General features: G+C 37.5%; 1 protein-coding gene across 1 annotated transcript in view; it reads right to left on the bottom strand.

The window, feature by feature from the left end:
- The window catches only part of DNAH8 (dynein axonemal heavy chain 8), a 328140-nt gene that overhangs the window by 285003 nt on the left and 27589 nt on the right, over window positions 1–15548 (bottom strand). The window contains exons 9-11 of the mRNA XM_082637824.1: window positions 14080–14193; window positions 10330–10437; window positions 493–594 (exon numbers count right to left, since the gene is read on the bottom strand). Of these exons, the coding sequence (XP_082493950.1) occupies window positions 493–594; window positions 10330–10437; window positions 14080–14193 (324 nt within the window). The remainder of the gene's footprint in view (window positions 1–492; window positions 595–10329; window positions 10438–14079; window positions 14194–15548) is intronic.

Genomic DNA, 15548 nt, shown 5'->3' with positions numbered 1-15548 from the left:
AACTTTTAATAATATCTCCTAGTACTAAAATGAGGAACAAAACTTCCTTGAATCTAATCAATGATGTATTAAAGCATCAAACTAAATGGGGAAATGTTAGAAGCATTTTCTTCCAAAAGAAGATCAGAATCAGATGCTAACTATTACCAGGTCTATTTAAGGATGCATGGCAATCCTAACCAATGCAAAAAGGCAAGAAAATGAAATTAACATGGACTGGAGTAAAAGATGGGGGCCAGAACATATGACATGGCACATGAGAGGTGTCTGATACAGGCAGCCATGGACAAGATGAGGATTAAAATATGCCCTAACAGGAGCACTAAGCATAAAGGGAAGTAGATAATTTTAATGAAGTTCTTTTTATATGCTCATGCTACTCTGTACAATGTTTTTTCAAAGTTAACATGCTTTGTCAATGAAAAAAGTAAGCAAAATTGGGCCAGATGGTAAAAGCTTGACTTTATGAAAATAAAAAAAACTTATACAAACCTGAATTTTCTTTAGTACGACTGGTATTTCCTGATCCCATACATGATTAGTTCCCCCATCAGTAATATATGCTTTACATGCTGTCACCATTTGATTTGTTACCTAAAATAAATATAAGTCCAAAATAACTATAGGTAGAGAAAGAAATAAAATTTAAGTTTTTTAAATCACAAGCATAAAAATATGATAAATAGAAACCTTATGGAATGAATTAATTACAGAATATAAAAAACAAAGAAATATACATTCCAGGTAAAACAAAGAAAACCCAAAGTCACATTTACCTACTGTATTTAAGTCTACGTCACTGAGGCCAATTTCAAAGTCAACTATATTTTCTCTTTGTCTAGTTCTCCTCTAATTAGGTCTTGATCCAGTCCAACTGTGATTCTTCTCCATCCTTCAACATGAAAACTAAATATTAAGTTAACCACCTCTCACATCCCCCAAAATAAAGAAGGAAAAAAAAAGCAAGACAGCCATTTAAATGGTCTGGAAGTTAAACCAAGATGGCAGGCTGACACAGAAATTTTGGAGAATTCCTAAAATATGGAAAGCACGCAGTACCAAATCTACAGAGGAAAAAAAAAAAGACTAGAGAAAGCCAGAACCCTGTTCTGGAGAAGGTTACTTGAAGGTAGAACAGTTATGGAAATTTTTCAAGATGGGAGACAATGTGAGGTAACCCTCAGTTGTAACCCTGAACACCAAATTTAGAGCAACTTGTACAGCAGGCAACAGCGACATATGCTGAAAGGACAAAGGTATGAGTGTGGACCACAGTCTTCGAGAAGTGTGGCCCAGGTAGCTACTACACCCCCAAGAGGACATATCAGAGAAAAAGTTATTCCCACTCCCCTCCAAACAGTAAGTTACGCTCCCTACTCACAAGAGACAGACAAAATAAACAGAACAGGGAGGCAAATCGGGAGTCTCAAACACAAAGATGGGCAGACAACCAAGAATCACCAAGCAATTGAAGAAAACAAACATGGTAACAGAAGCATTAAATTCAACAAAGAGAGAAAATACAGAAAAGATATATGTAAAATCTTTTAAAATATCTTTTATTAACTAAGTTTATAAGAAAGATATGAGAGGATTTTTACATCATGAAAGAAAACAACTAAAGAACTCGGAAATTGGAACATTTTTTGATGCACCGACCAGCAATTGGGACATAAATGAAAAGTCAATGAGTGAGCTGAAAGGTCAAAGGACAAAGATGTACCAAAAAAAAAAAAAAAAGTTAAGGAACATGGATTTTAGAATCAAGGGAAGAGAATAAATTGAATAGGTGGATAAGAAATAATCAGAGGTAAACAGGAAAACTTCCCAGGAATGAAGAGAGAATTAAGTCTTGGGAATGAAACAACCCAGCAAGTATAGAATAAGATAAATGTAAAAAGAACTACATCACTCTGAAATTTTAGAAGTTCAAGAATGAAGAAAAAAACCCTAAAAGCTTCCTGGGAGAATAAAATAGGTTCCCCACAAAGGAAAAACAATCAGATTAGCATCAAATTTCTTATCAACAATTGTAGATAGTATATAACAGTATCTTTACAGTTCCAAGAAAAAATTATATTGCACTTAAGAATCTCAAACTAACATTTGAGTGGTAAGACAAAATGAAGTGATTTTCAGACATTCAGGAATTCAAGGGGTTCACCACAGAACTACTGAAGAATTTTTTTTTTCAGCAAAAGAAGTAATAAATCCAAGGCAGAGGAAGATGTGGAAATCACAAAACAGAGGTGATCCAAAAAGCTAGCAGGGAGAGGGGGAAGATGGCAGAAGAGTAAGACGCGGAGATCACCTTCCTCCCCAAAGATACATCAAAATTCATCTACACGTGGAACAGCTCCTACAGAACACCTACTGAACGTTGGCAGAAGACCTCAGACCTCCCAAGAGGCAAGAAACTCCCCCACTTACCTGGGTAAGGCAAAAGAAAAAAGAATAAACAGAGACAATAGGGACGGGACCTGCACCAGTGGGAGGGAGCCGTGAAGGAGGAAAGGTTTCCACACACTAGAAGCCCCTTCACGGTGGGACACTGCAGGTGGCGGAGTGGGGAAAGCTTCGGAGCCGCGGAGGAGAGCGCAGCCACAGGGGTGTGGAGGGCAAAGCGGAGAGATTTCCGAACAGAGGATCGGTGCCGACCGGCACTAACCAGCCCGAGAGGCTTGTCTGCTCACCCGCCGGGGCGGGAGGGTCTGGGAGCTGAGGCTCGGGCTTCGGTCGGAGTGCAGGGAGAGGACTGGCGGCGTGAACACAGCCTGAAGGGGTTAGTGCACCACGACTAGCCGGGAGGGAGTCCAGGAAAAAGTCTGGAGCTGCCAAAGAGGCAAGAGACTTTTTCTTCCCTCTTTGTTTCCTGGTGCGCGAGGAGAGGGGATTAAGAGCGCTGATTAAAGGAGCTCCAGGGATGGGTGCGAGCCGCGGCTATCAGCGCGGACCCCAGAGACGGGCATGAGACGCTAAGGCTGCTGCTGCAGCCACCAAGAAGCCTGTGTGCGAGCACAGGTCACTCTCCACACCTCCCTTCCGGGGAGCCTGTGCAGCCTGCCACTGCCAGGGTCCCGGGATCCAGGGACAACTTCCCCAGGAGAACGCACGGTGCCCTTCAGGCTGGTGCAACGTCACACCAGCCTCTGCCGCCGCAGGCTCGCCCTGCATCTGTGCCCCTCCCTCCCCCCGCCGGCCTGAGTGAGCCAGAGCCCCCTTATCAGCGGCTCCTTTAACCCCGTCCTGTCTGAGCGAAGAACAGACGCCCTCCTGCGACCTACACGCAGAGGCGGGGCCAAACCCAAAGCTGAGCCCCAGGACCTGTGCAAACAAAGAAGACAAAGGGAAATCTCTCCCAGCAGGCTCAGGAGCAGAGGATTAAATGTCCACAATCAACTTGATGAACCCTGCATTTGTGGAATACCTGAATAGACAACGAATCATCCGAAATTGAGGAGGTGGACTTTGAGAGCTGAGAGCAAGATTTATTATTTTTTCTGCTTCTCCTCTTTTTGTGAGTGTGTATGTGTATGCTTCTGTGTGAGATTTTGTCTGTATAGCTTTGCTTTCACCATTTGTCCTAGGGTTCTATCTGTCCGTTTTTTTTTGTTTGTTTGTTTATTTTTTTACTTTTTAAAAATATTTTTTCTTAATAATTTTTTATTTTAATAACTTTATTTTATTTTACCTTACTTTATTTTATTTTCTTTTATCCTCTTTCATTCATTCTTTCTACTTTTTCTCCATTTTATTCTGAGCCGTGTGGATGAAAGGCTCTTGGTGCTGCAGCCAGCAGTCACTGCTGTACCTCTGAGGTGGGAGAGCCAACTTCAGGACACTAGTCCACAAGAGACCTCCCAGCTCCACATCATATCAAATGGCAAAAATCTCCCAGAGATCTCCATCTCAACACCAACACCCAGTTTCACTCAACGACCAGCAAGCTACAGTGCTGGACACCCTATGCCAAACAACTAGCAAGACAGGAACATAACCCCACCCATTAGCAGAGAGTCTGCCTAAAATCATAATACGTCCACATACACCCCAAAACACACCACCAGACGTGGACCTGCCCACCAGAAAGACAAGATCCAGCCTCATCCACCAGAACACAGGCACTAGTCCCCTCCACCAGGAAGCCTACAAAACCCACTGAACCAGCTTTAGCCACTGGGGACAGACACCAAAAACAACGGGAACTACGAACTTGCAGCCTGCAAAAAGGAGACCCCAAAACAGTAAGATAAGCAAAATGAGAAGACAGAAAAACACACAGCAGGTGAAGGAGCAAGATAAAAACCCACCAGACCTAACAAATGAAGAGGAAATAGGCAGTCTACCTGAAAAAGAATTCAGAATAATGATAGTAAAGATGATACAAAATCTTGGAAATAGAATAGAGAAAATGAAAGAAACATTTAACAAGGACCTAGAACTACTAAGGATGAAACAAGCAACAATGAACAACACAATAAATGAAATTAAAAATACTCTAGAAGGGATCAATAGCAGAATAACTGAGGCAGAAGAAGGGATAAGTGACCTGGAAGATAAAATAGTGGAAATAACTACTGCAGAGCAGAATAAAGAAAAAAGAATGAAAACAACAGAGGACAGTCTCAGAGACCTCTGGGACAACATTAAAAACACCAACATTCGAATTATAGGGGATCCAGAAAGAGAAGAGAAAAAGAAAGGGACTGAGAAAATATTTGAAGGGATTATAGTTGAAAACTTCCCTAATATGGGAAAGGAAATAGTTAATCAAGTCCAGGAGGCACAGAGAGTGCCATACAGGATAAATCCAAGGAGAAACATGCCAAGACACATATTAAGCAAACTGTCAAAAATTAAATACAAAGAAAACATATTAAAAGCAGCAAGGGAAAAACAACAAATAACACACAACGGAATCCCCATAAGGTTAACAGCTGATCTTTCAGCAGAAACTGTGCAAGCCAGAAGGGACTGGCAGGACATATTTAGAGTGATGAATGAGAAAAACCTACAACCAAGATTACTCTACCCAGCAAGGATCTCATTCACATTCAACAGAGAAATTAAAACCTTTACAGACAAGCAAAAGCTGAGAGAGTTCAGCACCACCAAACCAGCTTTACAACAAATGCTAAAGGATCTTCTCTAGGCAAGAAACACAAGAGAAGAAAAAGACCTATAATAACAAATCCAAAATAATTAAGAAAACGGGAATAGGAACATACATATCGATAATTACCTTAAATGTAAATGGATTAAATGCTCCCAAGAAAAGACACAGACTGGCTGAATGGATACGAAAACAAGACCCATATATATGCTGTCTACAAGAGACCCACTTCAGACGTAGAGACACATACAGACTGAAAGTGAGGGGATGGAAAAAGATATTCCATGCAAATGGAAACCAAAATAAAGCTGGAGTAGCAATTCTCATATCAGACAAAATAGACTTTAAAATAAAGACTACTAGAAGAGACAAAGAAGGACACTACATAATGATCAAGGGATCGATCCAAGAAGAAGATATAACAATTGTAAATATTTATGCACCAAACATAGGAGCACCTCAATACATAAGGCAAATACTAACAGCCATAAAAGGGGAAATTGACAGTAACACACTCATAGTAGGGGACTTTAACACCCCACTTTCACCAATGGACAGATCATCCAAAATGAAAATAAATAAGGAAACACAAGCTTTAAATGATACATTAAACAAGATGGACTTAATTGGTATTTATAGGACATTCCATCCAAAAACAACAGAATACACATTTTTCTCAAGTGCTCATGGAACATTCTCCAGGATAGATCATATCTTGGGTCACAAATCAAGCCTTCGTAAATTTAAGAAAATTGAAATTGTATCAAGTATCTTTTCCGACCACAATGCTATGAGACTAGATATCAATTACAGGAAAAGATCTGTAAAAAATACAAACACATGGAGGCTTAACAATAAAGTACTTAATAATGAAGTGATCACCGAAGAAATCAAAGAGGAAATCAAAAAATACCTAGAAACAAATGACAATGGAGACACGATGACCCAAAACCTATGTGATGCAGCAAAAGCAGTTCTAAGAGGGAAGTTTATAGCAATACAATCCTACCTTAAGAAACAGGAAACATCTCGAATAAACAACCTAACCTTGCACCTAAAGCAATTAGAGAAAGGAGAACAAAAAAACCCCAAAGTTAGCAGAAGGAAAGAAATCATAAAGATCAGATCAGAAATAAATGAAAAAGAAATGAAGGAAACAATAGCAAAGATCGATAAAACTAAAAGCTGGTTCTTTGAAAAGATAAACAAAATTGATAAACCATTAGTGAGATTCATCAAGAAAAAAAAGGAGAAGACTCAAATCAATAGGATTAGAAATGAAAAAGGAGAAGTAACAACTGACACTGCAAAAATACAAAAGATCATGAGAGATTACTACAAGCAACTCTATGCCAATAAAATGGACAACCTGGAAGAAATGGACAAATTCTTAGAAATGCACAACCTGCCAAGACTAAGTCAGGAAGAAACAGATAATATAAACAGACCAATCACAAGCACTGAAATTGAAACTGTGATTAAAATTCTTCCAACAAACAAAAGCCCAGGACCAGATGGCTTCACAGGCGAATTCTATCAAACATTTAGAGAAGAGCTAACACCTATCCTTCTCAAACTCTTCCAAAATATAGTAGAGGGGGGAACACTCCCAAACTCATTCTACAAAGTCACCATCACCCTGATACCAAAACCAGACAAGGATGTCACAAAGAAAGCAAACTACAGGCCAATATCACTGATGAACATAGATGCAAAAATCCTCAACAAAATACTAGCAAACAGAATCCCACAGCACATTAAAAGGATCATACACCATGATCAAGTGGGGTTTATTCCAGGAATGCAAGGATTCTTCAATATATGCAAATCAATCAATGTGATACACCATATTAACAAAGTGAAGGATAAAAACCATATGGTCATCTCAATAGATGCAGAGAAAGCTTTCAACAAAATTCAACACCCATTTATGATAAAAACCCTCCAGAATGTAGGCATAGAGGGAAATTTCCTCAACATAATAAAGGCCACATATGACAAATCAACAGCCAACATTGTCCTCAACGGTGAAAAACTGAAAGCATTTCCACTAAGATCAGGAACAAGACAAGGTTGCCCACTCTCACCACTCTTATTCAACATAGTTTTGGAAGTTTTAGCCACAGCAATCAGAGAAGAAAAGGAAATAAAAGGAATCCAAATCAGAAAAGAAGAAGTAAAGCTGTCACTGTTTGCAGGTGACATAATACTATACATAGAGAATCCTAAAGATGCTACCAGAAAACTACTAGAGCTAATCAATGAATTTGGTAAAGTAGCAGGATACAAAATTAATGCACAGAAATCTCTTGCATTCCTATACACTAATGATGAAAAATCTGAAAGTGAAATCAAGAAAACACTCCCATTTACCATTGCAACAAAAAGAATAAAATATCTAGGAATAAACCTACCTAAGGAGAAAAAAAGACCTGTATGCAGAAAATTATAAGACACTGATGAAAGAAATTAAGGATGATACAAATAGATGGAGAGATATACCATGTTCTTGGATTGGAAGAATCAACATTGTGAAAATGAGTCTACTACCCAAAGCAATTTACAGATTCAATGCAATCCCTATCAAACAACCAATGGAACTTTTCACAGAACTAGAACAAAAAATTTCACAATTTGTATGGAAACACAAAAGACCCCGAATAGCCAAAGCAATCTTGAGAACGAAAAACGGAGCTAGAGGAAACAGGCTCCCTGACTTCAGACTATACTACAAAGCTACAGTAATCAAGACAGTATGGTACTGGCACAAAAACAGAAAGATAGATCAATGGAACAGGATAGAAAGCCCAGAGATATACCCACACACATGTGGTAACCTTACCTTTGATAAAGGAGGCAGGAATGTATAGTGGAGAAAGGACAGCCTCTTCAATAAGTGGTGCTGGGAAAACTGGACAGGTACATGTAAAAGTATGAGATTAGATCACTCCCTAACACCATACACAAAAATAAGCTCAAAATGGATTAAAGACCTAAATGTAAGGCCAGAAACGATCAAACTCTTAGAGGAAAACATAGGCAGGACACTCTGTGACATAAATCACAGCAAGATCATTTTTGACCCACCTCCTAGAGAAATGGAAATAAAAACAAAAATAAACCAATGGGACCTAATGAAACTTAAAAGCTTTTGCACGGCAAAGGAAACCATAAACAAGACCAAAAGACAACCCTCAGAATGGGAGAAAATATTTGCAAATGAAGCAACTGACGAAGGATTAATCTCCAAAATTTACAAGCAGCTCATGCAGCTCAATAACAAAAAAATCAAAAAACCCAATCCAAAAATGGGCAAAAGACCTAAATAGACATTTCTCCAAAGAAGATATACATACTACCAACAAACACATGAAAGAATGCTCAACATCATTAATCATCAGAGAAATGCAAATCAAAACTACAATGAGATATCATCTCACACCAGTCAGAATGGCCATCATTAAAAAATCTAGGAACAATAAATGCTGGAGAGGGTGTGGAGAAAAGGGAACACTCTTGCACTGCTGGTGGGAATGTGAATTGGTACAGCCACTATGGAGAACAGTATGGAGGCTCCTTAAAAAACTACAAATAGAACTACCATATGACCCAGCAATCCCACTACTGGGCATATACCCTGAGAAAACCATAATTTAAAAAGAGTCATGCACCAAAATGTTAATTGCAGCTCTATTTACAATAGCCAGGAGATGGAAACAACCTAAGTGTCCATCATTGGATGAATGGATAAAGAAGAGGTGGCACATATATACAATGGAATATTACCCAGCCATAAAAAGAAACGAAATTGAGCTATTTGTAATGAGGTGGATGGACCTAGAGTCTGTCATACAGAGCGAAGTAAGTCAGAAAGAGAAGGACAAATACCATATGCCGACACATATATATGGAATTTAAGAAAAAAAAAATGTCATGAAGAACCTAGGGGTAAGACAGGAATAAAGACACAGACTTACTAGAAAATGGACTTGAGGATATGGGGAGGGAGAAGGGTAAGTTGTGACAAAGTGAGAGAGTGGCATGGACATATATACACTACCAAATGTTAAATAGATAGCTAGTGGGAAGCAGCCGCATAGCACAGGGAGATCAGCTCAGTGCTTTGTGGCCACCTAGAGGGGTGGGATAGGGAGGGTGGGAGGGAGGGAGACGCAAGAGGGAAGAGATATGGGAACATATGTATATGTATAACTGATTCACTTTGTTATAAAGCAGAAACTAACACACCATTGTAAAGCAATTATACTGCAATAAAGATGTAAAAAAAAAGCTAGCAGGGGCTTCACTGGTGGCGCAGTGGTTGAGAGTCCACCTGCCGATGCAGGGGACACGGGCTCGTTTCCCGGTCCGGGAAGATCCCACATGCCGCGGAGCGGCTGTGTCTGTGAGCCATGGCCGCTGAGCCTGCGCGTCCGGAGCCTGTGCTCCACAACGGGAGAGGCCTCAACAGTGAGAGGCCCGCATACCGCAAAAAAAATAAAAATAAAAAAAATAAAAATCTAGCAATGCTTAGATTTTAGTCTGATCACTTGTTGATTCATAACATTGAAAACATAGTAACAATAATATGGAACTAGAAATCTCAATGTGGAACATGTAGCAAGGAAGAAGACAAGTGACAGGGAAGAATCCTAAGGTTCTTGCCTTGCTTGGGACATAGACAATGATTAAATCCATTCTTTGATCTAAAAGAAAGTTGAAATGTGACTGTTATGTTCTGCTTGAATCATTTATAAGTAAATTCTACTCCTGTGTTTCTTGGATGATTTTTCCAATTATTTAAAATAATCACATTGCACTAAATGGGAAGATTTTACATAAACAACAATGTGGGTGGGAGTAGCTAAAGTAGCATTATTTTTCCCTTGATCATTGTAGTGTCCTTCTTTGTTTCTTGTAACAGTCTAGGCACAATTCTTAGCTCTTATGCAAAACTATTTGGAACAAATAAATTAGAAAATCATCAGTTACTTTTAAACAAAAAACTGGGGGTTTACCTCTGACAAGCAGAAAGGTCCCCCTTCAATTAAGTACAACTGACTCCAGGCATGCCTTTCTTTTCTTTTCCATGAAGTATGAAAATCCAGAACTCTGAGAGGCACCCAAAGTTCCCAATTCCCTTCCCTGGCTCAGATGGAAAGCATTGTTAACTTTTTCACAGGGTTACAATGTGATTTCTTCCCTTGGAAACTTACCTTGATAAACAATGAGGTCATTCCCTCCGAAGTATTGTAATGCCTTGACACACTGTAAATCATTTTGATGGCATTTATCAAATTATGTATTCCATGTGCCATGGAAACCTAAAATTGAAATATATTAAGCATACATTTATATTTTTAATAACCCATATCCTATAATATTCAAAACTCTAAACATACATAAAACAGTGTAACATTTTAATCTTAAAAGTCAAATTTTACTAAAAGCAATGTGGTATCCTTGACTGGATACTGAAACAGAGAAAGGACATGAGTTTTGACAAATGTACCAAGGTAATGCAAGATGTTAACAGGAGAAATTAGATGAAAAGAATTCTGTACTATCACTGCAACTTTTCTGTACATGTAAACTTTAAATTTTATTTAAAGATAAAATTTTGGAGGTGAAAGTGATTTTAAGTATTAATAGCTCAACTTGCTCTTTTGAAGGATGAAGAAACTGATATATTAAAGGGTAAAGTGACTAATGTATGACCAGAAAGCTAATTAGAAACAGAGATCAGACTACAACACATTTCCTCATTATTCAACTCAATTCACCTTTCAGCAAACCTACTAAGTACCACGAAGTTCTGAGAATATTGGGAGAATTCCAAATATAAAGAAACTATCCTGGATGAGGTCAAGGCAGGGTGGAAATGACACACACAAAGAAGTGAAATAAGTAGAAAAGCCTAAAGCCATCAAGTAGAACAGCCTAGAGCAAAGCAGAGCAAGTGCATCCGAGATATCAAACTATTACTAATGTATATTGAATGATTACTATGCGCCAGGCACTAGGTGAAGAGCTTCACATATTATCTTATGTTGACAATGACCTTTTTAAAAATATTTATTTATTTGGTTGCACTGGGTCTTATTTGCAGCATGCGAACTCTCAGTTGCAGCATGCATGTGGGATCTAGTTCCCTGACCAGGCATCGAACCCCAGCCCCCTGCATTGGGAGCGTGGAGTCTTATCCACTGCACCACCAGGGAAGTCCCAACGATGACCATTTAAGGCAGGTTTGATTTCATCAGATCTAAAACATCACTGATTGTAAGACTGTACCATTGCTTTACATTCTACTGAGGAAGGGAAAAAAATGCTCAAGATGGGGAGTCTAACTCCTACAAAAACTAAGCCACCACACTATGCATGAAATTAACAAGCCATGGAGAAAAAGACAGGAATAAAGCCTACCTGTCCTAATCCTGCTCCTTGGGGAGGAATGGAAAATAAACTATCCTGAGAATTTGTTCCACAAGCTGGTGCTCACTCACTGTAGTCTGAATTCACACCCATGGTACCAAAAACAAAACAAACATTAGTTCTTTCCTTCCCCCGCAAGGAAAGAACTAATAATCTCAGATGGTGTCAAGTCACGTTCACAATGATTCATAAAACCTGACTGACTGTAAGTTGTGCTCTGAATACAGAGATGTTAAAATGTGAAAAAAAAGTCTTAGAATCTATAAAATAAAGTGTTATGATTATTCCCATTTTGCAAATGAGAAAATAGAGATGTAGAGAAGTTAAGTACCTTGTCCAAGGTACCTAGAGCTGTAGCATAACCACAGCTATGTGCCCGAGATTTTGAGATCCTGCTTTTAACCTTGATGTAAATCATAAATCACTATGGAAGAACAACAGAAGGTCAATGGCATTCCCACCCTCAAGGAGCTAGACTTTTAATTGCTAGGACAATTTAAAATATATTAAAAGATTTTTTAATAGTGGTGGAATAAATAAACCAGGAAGAACAACTACTGATGAGTGTACTGTATGTCCTAGGTATGAGGTGTAACCATGACACAATGAAGTCAATTTTATGTGGCTTATGAAAATTAGTATCGTCACTTTGTAGTTAACCCTGTATGTCAGAATTCATATTATACGTGTTATCTGTAGACCAAAAAGATTCTAATAAAAATATGCCTAGAAGGAGTCCCTTCCACCCTCAATAAGGCAACTCTACAAAGAATGAAAAAGGCTTGGGGACAGTATCAAATGGGCCCACCAGGGAAATGCCCTTCATCTGAATTGTAAACATCATTATTTATAATAGTAGCTCCTTGAGTGCACAGTCTATCTATACATAGTGTTCGGACATTTTATGCATAAAATATATTAGTCGATATGCCAGCAGCACAATACCAAGACGATAAAATGAAACACAAAATTCATAAAATTTTATCAACAAGAAATGGAAGCATGAGTCCTCTACACTCTTCCTGCTCAACTGACAGTTACCAACTAAACAGCAACTCCTAGTTTATTTTAAGGAGAATAAAGAAAATGAGAAAAAAAGAATTTTTGAATCTACAGAAATAGTTGGTATATGAGGGGGAAGAAATTATAAGACTTAATACTAACAGTACTTCTCTAATTTCAAAAGATAATGTTAGAAACATTCCTACATCAGAGAATGTGAAAAGCTCAATGATAACAATAATAATAAAGCACATGCATCGCTAGAGGAACAAAGTTTTTTAAATTACTAGGATGAAAAGAACTAAAACCAAAACTAAAAGATTTGAAAATTATATGAATTTAAATAAGTCTTTTGAACCAAGAAGTTGAAATTAGTACACCTTAAAATTTATAGGTCTTGGTAACAGCAAAAAGCATTATATCTTTCTTCCAAGTTTACTTTTTATAGTGAAAAGCTTTAAATATATTTTTTAAAGTACAGAGATGTTATAATATTCATATACATTCTCTTTTTTGCATGTTATTTTACTTATACAATTTTTAAAGGATATGTATTCTTTTATTATGTTGAGGTACATTCCTTCTATACTCAATTTATTGAGAGCTTTTATCACGAAAGGATGTTGTATTTTGTCAAATGCTTTTTCTGCATCTATTGAAATAATCATATGATTTTTATCTTTCATTCTATTAATGTGGTGTATCACATTTATCCATTTGCATATGTTGAACCATCTTTGCATCCCAGGAATAAATCCCCCTTGATCTTAGTGTGTGATCCTTTTAATGTGCCGTGGAATTTGGTTTGCCACCGTTTTGTTGAGAATTTCTGCGTCTATATTCATGAGGAATATTGACCTGTAATTTTATTTTCTTGAGGTGTTCTTATCTGGCTTTGGTATCAGCAGAATGCTAGTTGGGCACTTTCTCTTGCTCACTCTTGGGTCACTCACTCTAGGGGAAGCAAGTTGTTCTGTGCAAAGGCCCATGCGATGTGCAGTAGAAGTGGACCCTCCCCAGACAGCCTCCCCTTCAGAAGAGACCACGTCCCAAGACAGCAGCTTGACTGCAGCCTCATGAGAGACCCTGAAGCAGAGGTACTCAGCTACGCCGTCCCTGAATTCCTGACCTACAAAAACTGTGATATAATAAATACTTATTGTTTTAAGCCACTCAGTTCTGGGGTAATTTGTTATGAAGCAATGAATAACTAATATATTTGTCTTGCTCAATTCACAAATGAGGTCATAGTTATGATAATGCTATATATTTAAATGTAGGTTAAAATAATAAATACAGTTTATAATTAATTACAGATATATAATAGGAAAAATATCTTTTAAATAACTTTTCTGCAATATGTTTTTCCCAATACACATATATTAAATTGATTTTATGCGCTAATTTTTATTTTATTTTTTTAACATCTTTATTGGAGTAAAATTGCTTTACAATGGTGTGTTAGTTTCTGCTTTATAACAAAATGTATGTGCTAATTTTTTAAACTACACTTTAAAAAGAATACTTACTAGATCATAGTTATAGAGAGGCTGACATACTTTTTCTAGAGTGTACAAATATCTGACATTATCTTTTGATTCATTTGCTGTATCTGTGATTCTTGCATCCAAATCACGCCAATTCTAAGCAAAGAAAGTATAAGAGTCCTATGAAACATCCAAATATATCACTGTGCCAAGGTTTAATCATGAAATTCAAGCTGTCTTCCCTAATCATACATATACTAAAAGAGTAGATACTTAAATGTGATTGATATATCTTTTTCTTATATTATTTAAGACTTAAAGTTATTATAAAAACCTTAAGTGACTTACTAAAACTGAAGACTCATTCTGTTTGTAATTAACATTCTGTCTGTTGGCTTAAACCAGACCTGCTTCTACCTGGAGTGACTCTTCTAGGTTAGAAAAGTGACATTACATTATTCTGGGTCTTCAGGAAAGAAAATATTCCCATCAGCAAAGTGTACTTTTCATATCCAGCAATAATGTGCAGAGATGCTCAGGGACCATGGCGGTTTGCCTCATCCACCATATATAACAACTGATGAATAGCCATAGTAATAAAGGACTACTAGAATCAGAACAAAACAATATCTGAAACTTTCTGAATGAGGGAAAGATATAAACAAACAATTCACGGAGAATAAATGCAAATAGCAAATAAACTTTAAAAGATGCTCAACTTCATTATTAAGGAAAAGGCAAAATACAACAAGCCATTTTCCACGTGTTGGACAGGCAAACAAAAATTTTTAACTGATAATAAGTATTAACAAAGTTGTGGAGTATACACCCTAGGGAAATACTTGCTTGTAGGCACGTAGAGGCTTTAACTGTAGTAATGTTTGTGAACGCATAGAAAAGGAACAATTTTCCTCAAAAATTTAAACACAGAGTTACCATTTGAGCCAGAAATTCCACTCCCAGGTATACACAAGAAAAATGACAACATATGTCCACACAAGAACGTGTACAAGAATGTTCACAGCAGCATTATTCATAATAGCCAAAAAGTAGAGATAATGCAAATATCCATAAACTGATAAACAAAATGTGGTGTTATCTATAAAATGGAATATTATTCAGCTGTGAAAAGGAATAATTACTGATACATACTACAACATGGATAAACCTTGAAAACATTATGCCAAGTGAAAGAAACCAGTAACAAAAGACCACATATTATATGATTCCATTTATATGAAATGTCCAAAACAAGCAAATCTATAGAGATAAAAAGTGGATTGGTGGTTACTTAGGGCTAGAATGAGGGGAAGGAGACAGATAGACATGGGAGGTGATAGCTAAAGAGTACAGGGTTTCTTTTTGAGGTGATAAAATGTTCTAAAATTGATTGTGGTGATGGTTGCACAACTCTGTGAATGTACTAAAAACCACTGAATTTTGCTCCTTAAATGGCAGAAATGAGTAATATGTGAATTATATCTCAAGACTGTTGAAAAAAAGAAAGGAAA

The sequence above is a fragment of the Mesoplodon mirus genome (genome assembly GCF_964341445.2).
Source record: "Mesoplodon mirus genome assembly, chromosome: 12".
Lineage (NCBI taxonomy): Eukaryota > Metazoa > Chordata > Mammalia > Artiodactyla > Ziphiidae > Mesoplodon > Mesoplodon mirus.
This window is presented reverse-complemented; position numbering and strand designations above follow the sequence as displayed.